We start from the raw sequence: 14,622 nt of genomic DNA on the forward strand, positions 1-14,622 counted from the left end.
TTAAAATCGTATTTTATGAAAGGTATGAGGCGGGAAGTTGGTAAGTTTTAATTTTCCGAAAGATGAAAGGTATGAGGCGGCCAAATTTTCCGGCGACCTTCAAATATTTTTTTATTTTTTTTTTATCTTTCTCTAACTAATCTCTCTCTCTCACTCCCATCTCTCTCTCTCTCTCTCCCATCTCCTCTCTCTCATCTCTCTATAATTCCGGCGAAGGGGAGGAGGCCCTTCGCCGGAATTATAGTGAGATGAGAGAGAGAGAAATTAGAGAGAGAGAAATTAGAGAGAGAGAGAGAGAGAGAGAGAGAGAGAGAGAGAGAGAAATGAGAGAGAGAGAAATGAGAGAGAGATGGGAGAGAGAGAGAGAGAGATTAGTTTTAGAGAAAGATAAAAAAAAAAAATTTGAAGGTCGTCGGAAAATTTGGCCGGCCGGCGACCTTCATCGGAGAAGATGATGAGGTGGCGAGATACATGATGTGGAGGAGAGAGAGGGAGAGATGAGGTGTTTTTAAAATTTTTTTATATGTTTGCTATTTTGGCCCCCTAGTTTTTTCTAAAGTAGCTATAAGTTTTTGGAAATTGACCCAAATTTAAAAGGGGGTCAATTTTGAATTTTGAAATCATTCTTATAAGAAGGGTAAATATGGAAACAAAAAGATTAACCATAAAAGTTGACTGACGGTGTTAAGAAATGGGGGCCATATTTGAATTTACGAAAAAAAGGGGGTCATAAAGGAAGCTGGTCACAAAGTAAGGGGCCATATAGGAATTAACTCATTAATTAATATAGAGTGATTTCATATCACCCAAAGAGGAAGAAGCATCTGCTTAAGAGAGAAAAAGAAGAGAATAAAACAGGGGATTCTTAAACATAGATTGATTACCTGGTGAGATACTTCTTTGCATTTGTTGCCTTTATTTTTTTTTGTTGAAAATGGTAGATGGGTTTAATGGTAGGTTGTCAAGAGAAGAGACCTAGAGAAAATCTTTCTCCAATAAAAGATGGGTCAAGAGATTCCCTGTTTTGACGGAAATATGAGAAAAATAGAGTCACGTGAGGGCAATTGAGATTTTCTCCAAACTATCAATCAAACACTTGAAAATATCAGTTTATGGGAAAAAGTTTCTCTTTTCGCGGAAAAAATTGCCTATCAAACAGACCTTAAGTGAGAAGCTGGTCATAAACAAGTTTGAAGCTGTCTTTGGATGTTTTTCACACAGAAAGGTAATGTTGCTTCTCCAAAGTAGATGCACATAGGGTGAAAGCCGTGACACCTGCCTGCTAAGACGATCCCGTCAATTTTAGGGTTTTTATTCACACATTTTCCAACTTTACTAAGTTATGGTTGTGGAAGTTCAAAATCTGATGTTAAATCCTACTTGGATGACCAATCTATTGTGTAATTTTAGACCATCTATATCAAATTTGAGGTTATCTTTTAACATGCACTGAATTGCAACTAACCTTGACTAATTCAACATTATAAAATGAAAGGTCAACAAATTCGACTTTGGGAATAGAAAGCATTATAACTGAAGCCAAACAACTTGTTGCAACATCAATTACTTCATCCCATATTTATATTCGTACTTTGATGTGCCAAAGCACACAACTATATCATGTGGAAATCTTCATTTAATACAGCAGATGTTTGTTGCCAACTCAACCCTAGAAAACCCCATTAAGATATGTGTTTGTTACTAAGAAAACGTGTTCCAAATAAGTGGGTCTGTGCAAGGAGTTTCATAGAAGATAGTGGGAGATAAAGAAATATAGTCCATATGATTGTTTAAGAACAATGTGATTCATTACGGTTTTGAGTTAATAGACTCACACTTTTATGAAATAAAATTGTAAGGATAAATGAAAACTTAAACTACTAGTTTCCACATAAAAAGGGGAATCAAACACAACCTGAGCCCAAGTAAAAGCGAAAATAAGGAGAAAGAAATTTTGGAGAATGTTACTTGACCAGAAGGGTCAAATGTTCATCGTTGCCAGATTCGGTAGGGGAAGATGTCAACTTCCAGTTTGTATCTCGCACTCGCATAATAAGAGCAGGTTCATGCTACAGATATGTAAGTTTCTGCTCCTTCACCACAACAGTAGGGAAAAAGGATTTTTACCTAAATTCTCGTCGTCAGGGTCCCCTTCATTCCAGGGTACGAGGCTTCTAGCGGTAGAGAGTAAACAAAGAGATGATTGGAGAGAAAGAGAGAAAAAGTGGAGAGATATGAGCGGGGAGGAGAGAGAGTGGAAAGAAGAAGATATTCTTCTGTATATGTTTGAGACTGATGGAGGAAGAAGAAGATCATATTTTAAGAGTGATGGAGAAAGAAGAAGATCATTTTCCATCATAAGTTTGAGGGTGATGGAGGTTGTAGTTTAGTTAGTGACGGTGAAAGAAAAATGTGCTTCTTCTTAATCTAATGTATTTATTTTATGATTTTTCGGTTAAGTTTTTTATGCATGCGCATAACACGTGGGCCCACGTCCACGCGTGCCCACGTCCCGGTCGCCCACAATAGTGGTCCTAGTTAGTATAGGATTAGGAAGTTACTGTAAATTGGTATTTCTTTTATTTTGAAGTTTCTATGTTTTAAGTATTTTTATTATTTAGGAATCCTAGTTTGAGTCTATCTAGGAAAGTCTATTATCCTATAAAAGGAGGTCTAGTCTATTTTGATATTCAGATTGAAGAGAAAAACCATTGAAGTTAATTAAGTTTTAGTTTATTTATCGTTTTCTTTACAGTTCTTCGTTTATTTTATTGTTCTTATTTTAATTCCGCTGCGTCTACATCAAGTGGTATACAGAGCCATCAAAATTCTGGAAAAAAAATTTCTCACAAAAAAAATAAAATAAATAAATATCTATGGATACATCTCCTCTTGAATGTTGGAAAAATTTTCCACGTTTATGTTGGGATCCAATTAGAGATACAATTCAATTTTATATGGATCGGAAGGATGAAAGAAAAATTCATCAAGTTTCTAAAATTCCACTCTTCGAAGGTCAATTCCATATAAATTTCTGGATTCAACGCATGGATGATTGGTTCAGAAATCAAGAAGTTCATGACAATGATAAAGTTTTTTTGGTTGAACAACATATGTCCGAAAGAATTTATGAACAATTCAATGCAGTGCAATGGAGACTCATTGACGAAGGAAAACAAATCATAGACGATTGGACGACGTTGAAAAGCATCTTCAGGTATGGTTTTCTTCCTCTCGATGAATATTTGTCATGTGTCGAAACAAAAATTGAATCTGGAAGACAGTTCTCCGAAATTACTTCAATCACTAAGATTGATAATATTGAAGGAGAAGTTATGGAAAAAAGGAACAAAATTCAGTCAATGGCGGAGGAGGAAGAAGGAAGTAATTTTCCTTCATTAGACCTAAACCCTAGTCGTGATAGGAAGCAACCATGTCTAGCCGAATTATTTGATGCATATGCAATTCCGTCTCATCAATTATTTTTCACATCACCTTTTTCTTTAGAAAAAGAAGAAGAAACTCTTGAACAAATTAAATTCGATGAGTTTGAGGTTGATAATCCATACGATGACATTAAAGAAGAAGTTCACAATAAATATAACAAAATTATTTCTGTTACGGAGGTAGAAAAAGTTATCAATGGTTTGGTTACGGTTCGAGATTCAAGTGGAAACGTGAACAAGTCCCACATATTACTCTTGGTCAATGCTTACATGAGGTTCCGAAATTATTATCCTAATGCATACTTTGGTAAATCCCCAAAAGATGCTCATATGGAAACCCACCACTGTCAACCTCCATCATTCCTCTCACTTCGTCTTTTTTTATTCCTCAAACAAATCCTAAGGCCCCAAAACCACCAGACATTGTTTCAGTTATAATCGGTAACCGTCTCACTCTTCATAACCGAATCCTCCCTCTTCACGGTTCTAACTATGTAGATTTTCTCTCTCTACATTATTTCCTCACTCAAGCAGACGCTATACCTTATATTGTTCCTTATGATCTTCTCATTAGTGCTTCTTGTGATTTTAAGAAAACTGATACTGCTCCTAAACATTATCAACAATTGATCACTAATGTTACTTTTACTCCTTCATCCCCTACTTATCGAATCTTCGTTAAAGTGTTAGTCGATAATTCCAAAATTGAACACGCTTTTAATGATATGGTTGATGGGTTTTGTGTTCAAGAGAGATTTATAGAAGCAATTTAAGTTTTTAGAAAGATGTGTGAGAAATTTTTTGATCCAGATACTATGTCGTTTAACAAACTAATTGAACAGTTATATAACAACTCAATGGTTTTGGAGGCTGAAGAATTATATAGGGAGCTGAGTAAAAAGGGGTCAATGTTGAATCGGTGCAACCAAGGAAGGTTGATGAAGCTAGGGTGTTTTTCAATCGATTGATGGAGAGATTGACACCTAAAGTTAGTAGTTATGAAGCTATGATAACAATTTTATGTGAATCAGGGAAGCTTGATGAGGAACTTAAGTTGGTGGGTGTTATGATGAGTGATGAGAGTGTGGGGTTGAGGTCAGAGACGATGGACTTTGTATCTGTTAAATTACAGAACGAAGGGAGGTCGAAGCGGAACACCTCAGGTTTGTATGCTTTGCCACTGACGGAATTGACAAGCATATCGATGTTGATCAATCAAATTACGTAAGCTTGTTCTTTGATGTCTTTAACATGTTCGATAAAATGCTTCTTAGAACGATCATTGAGATAGATATTTTCGCTACGATACTTTCAACAAAAAGAAAACCTTCGGACAACAATATTATTTATGGTGTTATATTGGTTCGGAAAGTAATTCAATTTCCAGGTATTGATCAAGTTGGAGTCTATCAACTTCATGAAGATGAACGTGGGAAAAGAGATTCTTGGTGTCATATCAACGCTACGTGTTTCAATATCGTTAATTTTTTGGGAGTTGGCTATGCTTCTACTTTGGTTCTTAAAGAGGAATCTTGGAAATTAGCTACAATTTCTCTTACTCCAGATTTGCTCGTGTTACTTGTCATTTTTTTGAAAATTATTAAGTGGTTAAGTCTACCGTGGGAAGATGGTGAGATGATTATTCTTGATTCCCTAAAGGTAATATTGCGAGTATCTTGCCAATATATGATTTAACTTATAGTTGGTGGTATGGTCCAAATTTGTCTTCTACGGATTTTCAGCAAATTTCGTGAAAAGTGGGAATTAAGGATCGGTCTGGAAGAATTTATCGTATGTGGGTGCATCAACTTGTTTTCTTCATCAAAATCGGTTCGGGAGGAACCTTCTGGGGAACGGGGAGCTGATGCAGGCGCATAACACGTGGGCCCACGTCCACGCGTGCCCACGTCCCGGTCGGCCACAATAGTGGTCCTAGTTAGTATAGGATTAGGAAGTTACCGTAAATTGGTATTTCTTTTATTTTGAAGTTTCTATGTTTTAAGTATTTTTATTATTTAGGAATCCTAGTTTGAGTCTATCTAGGAAAGTCTATTATCCTATAAAAGGAGGTCTAGTCTATTTTGATATTCAGATTGAAGAGAAAAACCATTGAAGTTAATTAAGTTTTAGTTTATTTATCGTTTTCTTTACAGTTCTTCGTTTATCTTATTGTTCTTATTTTAATTCCGCTGCGTCTACATCAGTTTTATTTTTTGAGATAAACCAGGATTTCATTCAAAGAAGGAATACGATCCAACAAGTTACATGGTTTTGATTGTTTTGATTGTTTTGACTCCTTTGAGTACTACATGGATTTACTAAAGTAAATAACAACATAAAACTCACAACAGTAAAGACAACATCAAGGAAAAGGAGTACAAGATTGCAAAAATAAAATAAAAAGACCCTAAAGGTCACAAATTAAAGATCCTAAAGATCACGAAAGAGACCCTAAAGGTCGTGAACATAATTATACTAATGAAGAAGATTGAACCAAGTAGACACTCAGCCATGGTGATCAAGAAGTTGGTGATCAAGAAATTGTTATGACGGATCCATCATCTTTAATCCGAGAAGAACCCTTTTGGTGTTATGGAGATTGATGATGAAGAAACCGTTACCCAAACCACCACCATCCTTGTCCTTGTCTCTCTGTTTTGCTCCAACATGAATAGTATTAAATCTAAAAGATTTATACAAACAAAGAGGAAAATTCGGCGTAGGGATCCCTCCCTACGCTAGTAAAATTTGAAGATCACGCCGGTAACTGCTGAAAAGAGGTTATTTTATCCTAAATAATAGGTAATTCCGTCCAAAACGAAATATCTCCGCTCCACTCTAACTGCCTTTTGTATTACATCGTCGGTAAGTTTTATTCTAATATTTGGTCTTTACAATTGTGTGCTTCAATTAAAGAGAGGTTTTCAAATAAGTCAATTGTGCATGACTTATGTAAACCTAGTAATTTTTGTTCTAAATAAAGTTTTGATTTGTTCATCTAGCACTCAGGGATCCAAGAGGGTGTGAGTGTCTGCAGCTGCACCCCTTGCATCTTCCCAAAAATTCTAATAGTAGTAATTTTTTTTCCTGTATACATACATGTGTATAGGTTTTTTTTTTTTTTTTTGTTGAACTCATACATGTGTATAGCTAATCTTGTGAAACATTAACATCTATTGATTCCTAATTCAGTAATATTAGCCTTGCAGAAGAGAGTCTGAGGTACTAGGATCAAGCCCCTCCATCATTTCATTCAAGAATTTTAGTAGCCTTTATTGAAAATGACATTTTTAGTGAAATCGGCAACGAGTCAATTATTCGAACATTTCAAAATATGAATTATCGTAAAAATATATTGTCTTTGTAATTTGCATTGATATAATTAATAAATAAAATATTTTGTTAATTATTATGGGTGAAAAAAAAATTAAAACTATTTGGTTATATAATTTTGCAACCTATATGTGGGGAATCTAGGTCTCTTTTCCACATAATCCTATCCGATTTGTACACGGACAAAATCAAACCTATTTTGATCAGTAAATCTCTTCTGATTCCCTCTCAATAAATATACTTATCTAGTTACTTCTCTCTCTCTCTCTCTCTCCCATTGTGTATTTGTCTCCTCCTACAGAAAAGAAGATTCTTCTCATTAGAGAGAGAAACACAGGAAACGAACAACTCAGTCAAAAGATATTCATTACAAATCAATCGCTTTCAGTCAAACGGCGTCTGTCTCCCATTCTTTTTGCCCTAATTTGAAGAACGAAGATAGGGCACCGAGTCCTTCCGAATTTCATCTTTTTTGATCAATTTTATTTCATTGAAACCGATCCTTTATATCTTAAACAGTTACAAAATTCTTAAATCCTCTAAGAATCTGAATCCGAATCCATTCCTAATTCCTCTCTTTCTCTCTCTAACTTCAGTTCTTGTCAGATTTCAATCATGACTGAACAATCAGACAATCGCTCACCAATTCCAAATCGAAATCAATCACCGATTCAAAATCAATCACCGATTCCAAATCAATCTCCAACAACAACAGGGAAAATCAAATTCGGAGAAGTAGCAGGTGAAACAGCAGCAGAGTGTGCTGTTATTTGTTGTTGTTGTCCATGTGGACTCATGAATTTATTAATCTTAATCACATATAAATTACCAGTTGGGGGTTTCAAGAAAGTTATCAAGATCATTAAAAACAACAGAAACAACAAGAAGAAGATTAAACAAACAACATCATCTGATTTGAACAAGAATTCATTCAATGAAGTTGATTTACAAGTACAGAAAAAGATTTCTTCTTTACTTAATGAAGAAAAACCTAATGATGATGATAGTAAAGAAGTATTGGAATTTGAAAAAGAAATGTCATTTAAATTTAATGGTGCTGGATTTTGGAGAAGCTCTTCTCAACTTTCACAGAGAGATATGTAAGTTCAATCTAATTGACTAATTGTATAAAAATTGTTCCTTTTGAATATTTTGGGGATTTTGTCAATTTTAGTTAAAACCATGAGAAAATTAGGGATTTGTTGGTGGGTTTTGGTAGTTGAGAAAAGGTAATCACCTTTATAGAGGAATAGATATTAAGTCAACATTAAAAATAGTTCTATCTTTTCCATTTTGTTTTTAACTCTATATTCCAAATCAGTACTTTTTTTTAGGGTATTATCCGAAGTCTCATTTACCCACTATTATAGTATTATTATTTGATTGGTTTATAAGTTGTTAATTTTTAAATCTCAATAGTTCAAGCTCATTTGTGTACTAATTAAGTAGGCCGATATTTTAAGTAGGATTTGTTAAATGTGTTCATGAAAAATGAGTGTATTGTGGAATGTACTTATTGTGTCATATGGATAAGATTCTGAATAAAATTGTAAGATGAATGTGTCAGTCCAATATTTTCAATGAACGCCGTTTTTGAGAAAATAAAATTTTATTTACCCGACTATCTACCACCACTTATTCTCTTTAAGTCAGAAGATTAGTTGGCAGACTACGATGGTAAGGAAATCTTTAGAGAAAAAGCGTTGGGGTGGGCGTAAAGGAGGGAACTGCTTGGCTTTCTCTACTCGTGAGTTGAGTAGAAAGCTGACAAACTGGCCCCCTTAGAAAAAATTCTTAATGGTTGGTGAATTTTAATTTGAAAAGGTGAAATTGAGATGAATGGAGGACATAATATTGCAGCTTGTTGGACCACAAAGTGTCTGCTGTCTCTTTTAGGGTTCAGGCCTTCAGGGTGTACTTTGTGTTTGTTGAAGTATATGTAAGTTTTGGATTTTAAGTTCCAGCTACTTGCGATCTTACTGACTCTTTTAGGGTTCAGGCCTTCAGGGTGAACATTGCTCTTAAATGTTCTATAGATAGGGAGAGAGAATTAGCTAGTAAACTCTTTCTCAGTGAACCATATATTACTTAAAAATATATTTGGAGTTATTTTTCATACTTGCCAAGACTGCATGACTGATTTTGAGTTCTTCTGTTTCATTTTACTCTATTCTTTGTCAGTTGACGATTTTTTTCTTATGTTAAGAAGTTCCCCATAGTCTACATTTGGTAGCCCAAGTGGTGGATGATGTTGACATAGTTTTATTGGACTATAGGCATGTTCTTGTAAAAGTTTGAATTAGGCGATTATTGTGTTTATCACATCTTTGATGTATTAATGTCTTAATAACTATCGTAGGTCGTAATCAGTTTCTAAAAAAGAAAAAAAAAATTCTTCAACCAATTATGGGGGTTCAACAACCCTTCCTCTAGTTTATATATTTGTGTATCATGAAAGTCATGGAGGGGCTGTTCTAGATGGAACAAATGCAAGTACTTTTTCTTTTATCAATAATGCCTGATGCAGATATTTTATATGTCTTAATATATCCTAATGTTTCTTATACAGTATTATTCAATACATTTGCGTTCTCAATAATTCTACTTATAAGTTTTATAAAAATTAGGGTATATCTCGTGTCATAGGGCACGAACAATTGTATCAATTAAATTTGACGAAATTTTAACCCTGTGCTTCTATAGGTGTCCCGAACATGCCACTCGACTTCTCATATTTATTATCGCTATATTCTGGATACCCTAATTTTTTTGTATTCTACTTAAATTAGTTTTTTTTTAGTAAAACCAGAATTTTCACTCGTACAAAGGAATTCAGTCCAATACATTACATGGTTTGAGACTTTTGACTCCTTTGAGTACAACATGAATTTATTAAAGTAAATTACAACATGAAACTTACCAAAGTAAAGCCCAAGATCCTAAAGGTCACAAATAAATTAATTATTTTATTGAGAGGAAGAGATTTCAATTTCTTTTTTTGAACCCTTACAAAATTTCTTTTGTTTCTTCATTTTATAAATTAGTTATTTATTTCTAAGAGAAACACAGTTTTTTTTAAATGGGTTATTTTATTTCTAACAAAGACTATATTTTAAATTTTGAGAATGGCTTCTAGACAATATCTTTTATTAAAAAAATGATGTTTTTTGTTCCAGTCATCGTTTTCCCTTCTGTTTTATTATATAGATTTTAGTATGTGACAAGATGTAAACCAGTCTACAAATTTTTGAGCTATAAGAATTAGTTCTTTGAAGGAAAAGGAAGTACAAAATGATTTTTCAATGAAACTAGTAGCTTTTACTTTGGTAAGTTTGATCTATGTAAAATATTTGGTGTGAAAATCATTATTTTTTTATGAAAAATAAAATATTTTTCTCAGTAGAAATTCAAATTAATAAAAACGTTATAGGTGATAGGAAAGTCTGAGATGCCTATAAAAACTGATATAATCATTAAACTTTTCTAGATCGCCTTTAGAAAGTTCAGGTATCTTCAGAAGTCGATTTAGAATAGAGACTCTTTGAGTTGAGTTTGAAAGTGTTTCCATCCATGAAAAACAAGTACAGCACAAACAATAGATTTGGAGAAGAGCTATTTTAATTTGTCCTGAATTCAAAAGGGTGTATGTGAGTTCGTTTTCGATTTCGATTTACATCACTAAACTTATGCTATTAATCTAGAAAACCGGTGTTGAGTTCAAAAGTTTAGGGTTTTTGTCCACTTGAGCTTGAATCCATGTAAATACCCTCACGAGAGGAGATATAACGCATGATTAGAAATCATGAATAAGAAATTGGTTTTCCCATCTAAAAGTGGTGGTAAAATTATTCAGGCTCTTTTTTCCATCAGAAATCGACTTCCACACTTAAAGTGGCCAACCAAATAGTAGAAGATCGATTTTCCTACTAAAATCGTTTTCTAACATGATTTTCATGCGTAACAATGAAACCCTCGGTAGAAAAATCAGAATTGAGTAGTGTCACTAATTTTTCTAACATGATTTTCATGCGTAACAATGAAACCCTCGGTAGAAAAATAAATTTAACAACTTAGTTTTGAATTGAGTAGTGTCACTAATTTTTCTTTTCCTCAATAAAAACAAAGGTCGTAATTATTATGAAGTTTTACCGGATGAACTAACAATTACCAAGACCTACATTAAAACCACCACGGAGACTTGACTTTTTTTTAAAGCAGTAATTCAATCAAACAGTGAATGAAATTATACACCAACCCCCTTTAAAACCCTTTACTACAAAACTGACGAGTATTTTGTTGATACAAAAATGTTTAAAGAAGCAAAAGATATGTCAAAAAAAACTTTCTTTCTGCCTTCTAAATTCGTTTTATGCCTTAGCCCTTTCCATCTCTTTCAACTCTTGGTCACAACTGTGTCTGGAGGATGGTTGTTGTTAGAGTACAAGGACCGTGATGAATCGAGATCCGAAGATATTCGTATCAACCGTCCAAGATATATGAAGATATTATTTGTACTTATCCTAGATAGAGTCCTAGGAAAATAAGATACCCAAATCACTCTATAAATAGAAGTGACCTCCATGTATTTTATATTGAGTTGAGTTGCATTGAGTCTTCGAGTCTGTAAACAATCAATCCCACGATTGTGGAGATAATATAATATAGCCATTCATGGCTTTCTCCGTGGATGTAGGTCGTGATCCTCCGACTGAACCACGTAAATTATGGTGTTATTTACTTTATGTTTACATCTCTCTATCACTCGATCTCCATCTCCCTCTCTCCTTCTCGGATTCAATCCGAGCTCACATCACCATCTCACTCGGCTTCACCGAGTTCACCTCTCTATCTTGGCTTCATCCGAGACGAACATCTATAGAGGTTTATACCTCTTCACATGGCATCAGAGCGTGTTTCGTTTCAGTCCTGTTTCATATATCGCTTCCGCATTCCACGATTTTTTAATCGTTGTAATTAATAATCGATCAATTTCTTAGCCGATTATTTTCAAATATCCAAGATTATCTTGTGTTTTTCGGTCATCTTCTTATGGATTTTCAAGAAGAAATTATATCCAAGATAATCTTGTGTTTTTTGATCATCTTCATAATTCACTCGACATTTGAAGTTACTTTGTCAAAATCTCCAAGATATTCTTCACTATTCTGTTCTTTATTCTACCAACTCATCTTTCTGCAGCCAAACAGGAAGGGTTTTTTGGCTCCTCAAGAATATCAAAGTACCTTTGTGAGTATGGCCTCACATTCCACATGTTGATAAGCGGATTCTGACATATCCATCAACACGTAAAGAGGTTTATACCTCCACTGCTCATCTTTGCGAGTTTAGCAGACACAGATGTCTCATCCACGACGTCGAATAAGGTTACTTTCCTCTTTCTCTCTGTCGACATTCCACTTCAAGCAAAACGAATGAAATTCTCAAGTACCACTTCTTCTTTGAAATCCTAGTTCCTCATCTAATGGATTATACTAATAAAGAGATTTATATTTCTTCTTTGGGTTGATTTCCATGAACTTTCACATAGAATGCATACATACGTGGATTGTTTGTCAGATTCAATCTTTTATATGCATTCAAGTATTGAACAACCACCCATCCTTCTTTAACCTCAATTCATTCAAAGTTATTAAAGAACTCTAAACTATGTGATGGTAATCAAACCACTTCTTCATTGTCAGACGTGCTTGCTTATTTTAATCTAGACCATGGAAAGATCTCCTCGGCAGCAAATTGCTTCTCTTCAACCTTGTAAGTGACAACATTCATGGTCTTATCACCAGGACCAACATAAGATGGAGAGGTTATGTTTCCTTCATCATTAACAATGATCTCAACACGATCATATCGCCAAACCCATCAACGATTTTCCTTTCAAGTTGGTGACAAATCCATTGTGATAACTTCCAATCACTCTCTCTCTCTCTACAAACCGATCACCGCCGGTTGATCTTGGCCGAGTCCGATTCATATGGTCCATACATATCATCGATTAGGAGTCTAATACACATTACATGTGATTTCTATTATTTGACATCAACCCTAAATCGAGTTTGAGAAATCCTGATTTCGGGAAACCCTAGTTATTTTGCTAGAGGTCTTAATTTCCACAATTTTATTTGTGACAGCTTCTCTGTTTTGTGACAGCCGTTTGCCACAGTTATTTACTGTTGGAAATTTCCTTTTGCGATGGATTGCTTTTGTTCCTTATGTCCAACTATTTCTAGTTGTGACACAATATTTCTGTCACCCTTTTCCTTTTGTGACACTATATCTTCATCATCCTCTTCATGGATCCTCGAGATGAATCGATTACGTCCACCAGTTCCTCTCTTCCATCATCAACTACATACAGATCGTTTCCTCCTTAGTTTGTTGATAAATTTGAAGCTGACCTCCTCTCACCAAATTTTATTCGAACTCGAGAAAGAAAGAAATCAAAGAAGAAAAGAATGAGATTCAAACTTACGAAAGACAAAAATATTATATCAAGTTTATGTGTGATTACAAGTTCGAGTTGCAGACAGAATTCAGCATCATTGACAATTGTTCGACATTAAACAAAAATTTGTCTACATGGAAGATCAAGTTCAAGTTTGAATCCGACCGTATGCGAGCAACATTCTTCTTTTCCAAGACAACTTTCAAGTTGGATACTTCACAAGTTCCGTATTCCAACTTGAGGGGGAGTGTTAGAGTACAAGGATCGAGATGAATCGAGATCCGAAGATATCCGTATCAACCATCCAAGATATATGAAGATATTATTTGTACTTATCCTAGAAAGAGTCCTAGGAAAATAAGATACCCAAATCACTCTATAAATAAAAGTGACCTCCATGTATTTTATATTGAGTTGAGTTGCATTGAGTCTTCGAGTTTGTAACCAATCAATCCCACGATTGTGGAGATAATATGATATAGCCATTCATGGCTTTCTCCGTGGATGTAGGTCGTGATTCTCCGACTGAACCACATAAACTATGGTGTTATTTACTTTATGTTTACATCTCTCTATCACTCGATCTCAATCTCCCTCTCTCCTTCTCGGCTTCAAACCGAGCTAACATCACCATCTCACTCGGCTTCACCAAGTTCACCTCTATCTCGGCTTCATCCGAGATGAACATCTATAGAGGTTTATACCTCTTCATAGTTGTGGCGCCGGCTTACTGAACGAATTTCTCATATTGATCGGATTTCACGTTCTTTTTGTAGCACAACCTCTTAATTCTTCCTCATCGCATCTCTTGCGGCACCATATGGAGCGTAGCTAGACCGTGGCTGACAGCCTGACGATTTACGGGCCCAGTGTCGAACTTCAACCAGCAGGGCCCTTTTGTACCGTAAATACGGCAGGTAAAAAAAAATTGTACCCACGAAGTAATTAACACAAATTTAAAATAATTTAGGAGTAAAATTTATATTACATCATTGATGAATCCAACTTGATGAATAATGTTTCTCTATAATTCACCTAACATTATCTTCTCACACAATCCAAAAATAAGGTCTATTGAGATAGATTTGATAAAAAAAAATTAGATAAAGAGATTTGCAAAAGAAGAAAGAACTTTGCAAGAAAGAGAGATTGAAGAAACTGAGAGAGAAAGATGGAGAGAATAGAAAGTATGGAGATTTTTTCTATGCAAACGTAAAATTATAGGTAAAAAAGATAAGATTTGCAAATAGATTATATGCACTTCTCTTTTTTTATGGTGAAAATAGGCATAGTCGAGCTTTATTAACCATAATTAATCAAATAAATGTTTGGTATACCCGCCTCCAACTGACTTACAATACATTCAGGAGTTACGACCAA

The 14,622-nt window shown here is 34.6% G+C and overlaps 1 protein-coding gene across 1 annotated transcript; it reads left to right on the forward strand.

Annotated features, from left to right (window-relative positions):
• The first annotated feature begins 7,059 nt into the window (after nucleotides 1-7,059).
• On the forward strand, nucleotides 7,060-7,926 carry LOC147549763 (uncharacterized). The gene has a single exon (XM_086670933.1). It carries the CDS (start codon nucleotides 7,395-7,397, stop codon nucleotides 7,881-7,883), a length of 489 nt encoding a protein of 162 aa, XP_086527059.1. The 5' UTR covers nucleotides 7,060-7,394; the 3' UTR covers nucleotides 7,884-7,926.
• The last annotated feature ends 6,696 nt before the right edge of the window (nucleotides 7,927-14,622 follow it).

Source organism: Eschscholzia californica, unplaced genomic scaffold (assembly GCF_041429995.1).
Source record: "Eschscholzia californica isolate CP2 unplaced genomic scaffold, dmEscCali1.0.p SCAF_3, whole genome shotgun sequence".
NCBI classification, from domain to species: domain Eukaryota; kingdom Viridiplantae; phylum Streptophyta; class Magnoliopsida; order Ranunculales; family Papaveraceae; genus Eschscholzia; species Eschscholzia californica.